The sequence below is a fragment of the Myotis brandtii genome, unplaced genomic scaffold (assembly GCF_000412655.1).
Source record: "Myotis brandtii unplaced genomic scaffold, ASM41265v1 scaffold1279, whole genome shotgun sequence".
Taxonomy (NCBI): domain Eukaryota; kingdom Metazoa; phylum Chordata; class Mammalia; order Chiroptera; family Vespertilionidae; genus Myotis; species Myotis brandtii.
The window spans coordinates 182801-186406 of NW_005354503.1; the positions used below are offsets into that span (position 1 = coordinate 182801).

General features: G+C 59.1%; 1 protein-coding gene across 3 annotated transcripts in view; it reads left to right on the forward strand.

Annotated features, from left to right (window-relative positions):
* TGM1 (transglutaminase 1) overlaps window positions 1-3606 on the forward strand; it is a 17227-nt gene that overhangs the window by 2720 nt on the left and 10901 nt on the right. The window contains exons 2-5 of one of the 3 annotated variants that reach the window (XM_005859577.2): window positions 1241-1558; window positions 1707-1895; window positions 2809-3057; window positions 3437-3555. In XM_005859577.2, coding sequence (XP_005859639.1) covers window positions 1243-1558; window positions 1707-1895; window positions 2809-3057; window positions 3437-3555 — 873 coding nt within the window. In that variant the 5' untranslated portion in view covers window positions 1241-1242. Of the gene's footprint in view, window positions 1-889; window positions 1559-1672; window positions 1896-2808; window positions 3058-3436; window positions 3556-3606 lie in introns of those variants that run through there. The other 2 variants (XM_014534266.1, XM_014534267.1) reach the window with 2 other exon arrangements.

Consider the following 3606-nt stretch of genomic DNA (forward strand, 5'->3'; position numbering starts at 1 on the left):
CCCGCGCCGGGTTGACCCGACGGGAATGTCAGGGACCCAAGCCTCACTCCTCGCCCGCTTGTCTTTTGCCAGGAGCGTTGGGTGGGGAATCTCTGCTAGGAAATGGGTCCTCGCTGGCCGGGTGGCTGGGTTGGATGGGGCATCACCCAGTAGAGAGAAAGGTTGTGGGTTTAATTCTCGGTTCGGGCGCGGGTGGGAGGCAACTAATTCATCTCCCTCTCTCTCTCTTCTTTCCTCTCTCTCTCTCTCTAAAAAGTAATGGAAAGATACTAGTATCCTCTAGTGAGAAGGAAGGAAGGGAGGGAGGGAGGGAAAGGAAAGAGCCTTAGCCAGTTTGGCTCAATGGATAGAGCGCAGCCTGTGGACTGAAGAGTCCCCGGTTTGATTCCAGCCCAGGGCACATGCCCGGTTGTGGTTTTGGTCCCCGGTGGGGAAGCGTGCAGGAGGCAGCTGATGTTTCTATCTCCCTCTTCCTTCCTCTCTGAAATCAATAAAAATATATTTGGAAAGAAGGGAGGGAGGGAGGGAGGGAGGGAGGGAGGAAGGGAGAGAAGGAGGGAAGGAAAGAACGGGAAAAATAAAGAACGAGAGAGAAAGGAGGAAAGAAAGAATCCTCGAGAACCTTAAACAATGTTAGTATATTTTATACTATGTAATCCAAGGAAGTAATCCAAGAGGTAATGAAATATGTATTATCAGGAAGGTCACCTAAGTAATTACAGTAATATAAATGGTTAACAAATGATGCTATAATTAAGTTTCATAACCAATAAAACCATACTTTCAAAGACTAATATGGAAAAATGCCATTTAAAAAGAAAAATCAACCAAAAAATGAGTTTGCGTGTCACCTCTGACACGTGTGTCATAGGTTCGCCATCGCTGTCCTAGAGTGAGGAGCGGCGTGTGGCGGGAGCAGGACGGGGATGGCCTGCTGGGTCTTGAGGACGGGTCTGAGCAGGTCTCTCCACTGGGCACCTGGTTTGCTGGGTGTCTGGGGAGGGGGGCGCCTCCCCGCTTCAGGGCGGAGGTTTCCGAGGTAAAGCCTGAGCGGGGTCTTCAGGGAGGGTCTCTGGATGGGTCTGGGGAATCTCTGGATCAAAAATAAGCCCATCTTAGTCACTGGTTGGCATCAAAGCAGCCCTCTGCCTGGCGGGTTTCTGGCTGGGCTGGCCGGGTGTCCTGGGGAAAGGAAACCTGGAGGGTGACTGACCCGAGCCTCCCTGCCTCTTCCACGCAGACATGATGGACGGTCCTCGATCCGATGTGGGCCGCTGGGGCGTGAGCCCCTGGCAGCCCCCCACCTCACCCTCCCCGGAGCCGGAGCCGGAGCCGGACAGACGGTCCCGCCGAGGAAGCCGTTCCTTCTGGGCTCGATGCTGTAGCTGCTGCTCCTGCCGGAGTGGGGCAGATGATGACTGGGGGACTGAGCCCCACAGAGACAGGGGTGGAGGGTCCAGCTCTGGGGGACGAAGACCTGGCTCCCGGGGCTCAGACTCCCGCCGGCCTATCTCACGGGGCAGCGGTGTGAACGCGGCCGGAGACGGTGCCATCCGAGGTGAGGCTGGCCTGTCCGCCTGAGCTGAGAGCCACAGGCCTCCGTGGGGACTGGGACTCCCCCTGGCATCTCGGAGAGCCTGGGAGGCTAATGCTGGGGGCCTGGGCTCACCAGGGCGCTTTGCTGACCAGGAGCTGTGACTTTGCAGAGGGCATGTTGGTGGTGACGGGTGTGGATCTCATGTGTTCACGCTCGGACCAGAACCGCCGAGAGCACCACACGGACGAGTTCGAGTACGATGAGCTGATCCTGCGCCGCGGGCAGCCTTTCCACATGGTGCTCTACCTGTCGCGGCCCTATGAGTCCTCCGATCGTGTCATCCTGGAACTGCACATCGGTCAGTGGGGCCTGCAGTGGGAAGGGTGGAAACTTGGACAGAGGGGCTGGCGAGCAGGGCCTCCCAGTCCTGGTATTAGGGTCAGAGGTGCGTCTTCAGGCTCCTCCCTCACCCTCTGCCGGATCAGGCGGGTGCAAGTATGTGTGTCCCTAGGGGTGTGTCTGAGGGGAGTCTTGGTGTTCCCATTATCCTAAGCTCACCTCCAAGCCTCCAGGGGCATCTTTCTCAATACTCTTTCTCCTCGGATGTTTGCTTGGGTGTTGCTGCCCTGTGTGTCTTTCTGGTTCTGCTCTCCTTCCTGCTCTGCCCTCTCTGCCCAGTTCTGTCCCTCTGTTTCCTCTGTCTCCGTGGCCCAGGGCAGGTGCCTCCCTCACCGCGTTGCTTGGTGGCCGTTGACTGCGCAGGCTGGTGATTACCATGCTGCCGGGGGCGGGTGACTCCTCATACCCTTTGATTAGGCCCCGGCCTTGCCCACCCCGCCTCTAATTTTCCAAGTACCCACCACCTCCACCAGGGATGCCCTGGGCACTGGAAGGGGCAGCCCAGGGGGCAGGCAGGGTTGGCCTTCAGGATCGGGACTGCCCTTCCCCATGAGGTGGAGGCATCTGGGCCGCCAGGGCAGGAGCTGGGACAGGAGGCAGGCAGAGGGTGACGGTGGCCTGGTCTCTCCTGCCCACCTCTGCCTTCAGTGTCAGGGGAACAGGTTTGGGACGTTGGACTGGGTTTCTGTCCTGGCATGTGGACAAGCATCGGGCGGGGACAGAGCTATTCTCAGACTGTAAGGCGATGGCCCAACTCAGGGGCACACTCACTGGCTCATACACATCCTGGGTGGGGCTGGGAGAAGTCTAAGGCTCCGTCCCCCCTACTGCAGGGAGGCATCACCAGCTAATTGCTGCTTTCCCCATTCTAGGAAACAACCCCGAGGTGGGCAAGGGCACCCATGTGATCATCCCAGTGGGCAAGGGGGGCAGTGGAGGCTGGAAGGCCCAGGTGACCAAGTCCAGTGGGCAGAATCTGAACCTACGGGTCCACACCTCCCCCAACGCCATCATCGGCAAGTTTCAGTTCACAGTCCGCACACATTCAGAGGCTGGCGAGTTCCTGTTGCCCTTCGACCCCCACAATGAGATCTACATCCTCTTCAATCCCTGGTGCCCAGGTGAGCCTGCCGGAGTCAGGGGCAGGGGGTAGACAGGAGAGAAGGAAGGTCGGGCTTCCTTTCTGAGGACCCAGCTGGGGGCCTGGCCCTGGGAGAAGCCAGCCTCCCTTTTTCCAGGTGAGGGGATCTAGGTCCTATGTAGAAAGGTGACCACCTCAAGGTCACATAGCCTCGCTTCTCCTGGTGAAGGGCCCCAGTTACAGCCACCCTCCTCCCACCACGTCTGACATGCTCCCTCCGTCCTTCCTGGGAGGGGCGCTTTCAGGCTAGAGGGGTCCCTGTTCTTCCTCTGTGGACGTGAGTCCTGCAGAACTGGCCCGGGGCAGGGGGGCCGGGGAGAGGGCTGGAGGGAACCAGGCATGTGTGTTTGGGGATGCAGAGGACATCGTGTACGTGGACCGTGAGGACTGGCGGCAGGAGTACGTGCTTAATGAGTCTGGGAGAATTTACTACGGGACTGAGGCGCAGATTGGCGAGCGGACATGGAACTATGGCCAGGTACAGCCGGCCAGGGCCACGTGCCCTGGGGGCGGGGGGGCGGGGGGGGGC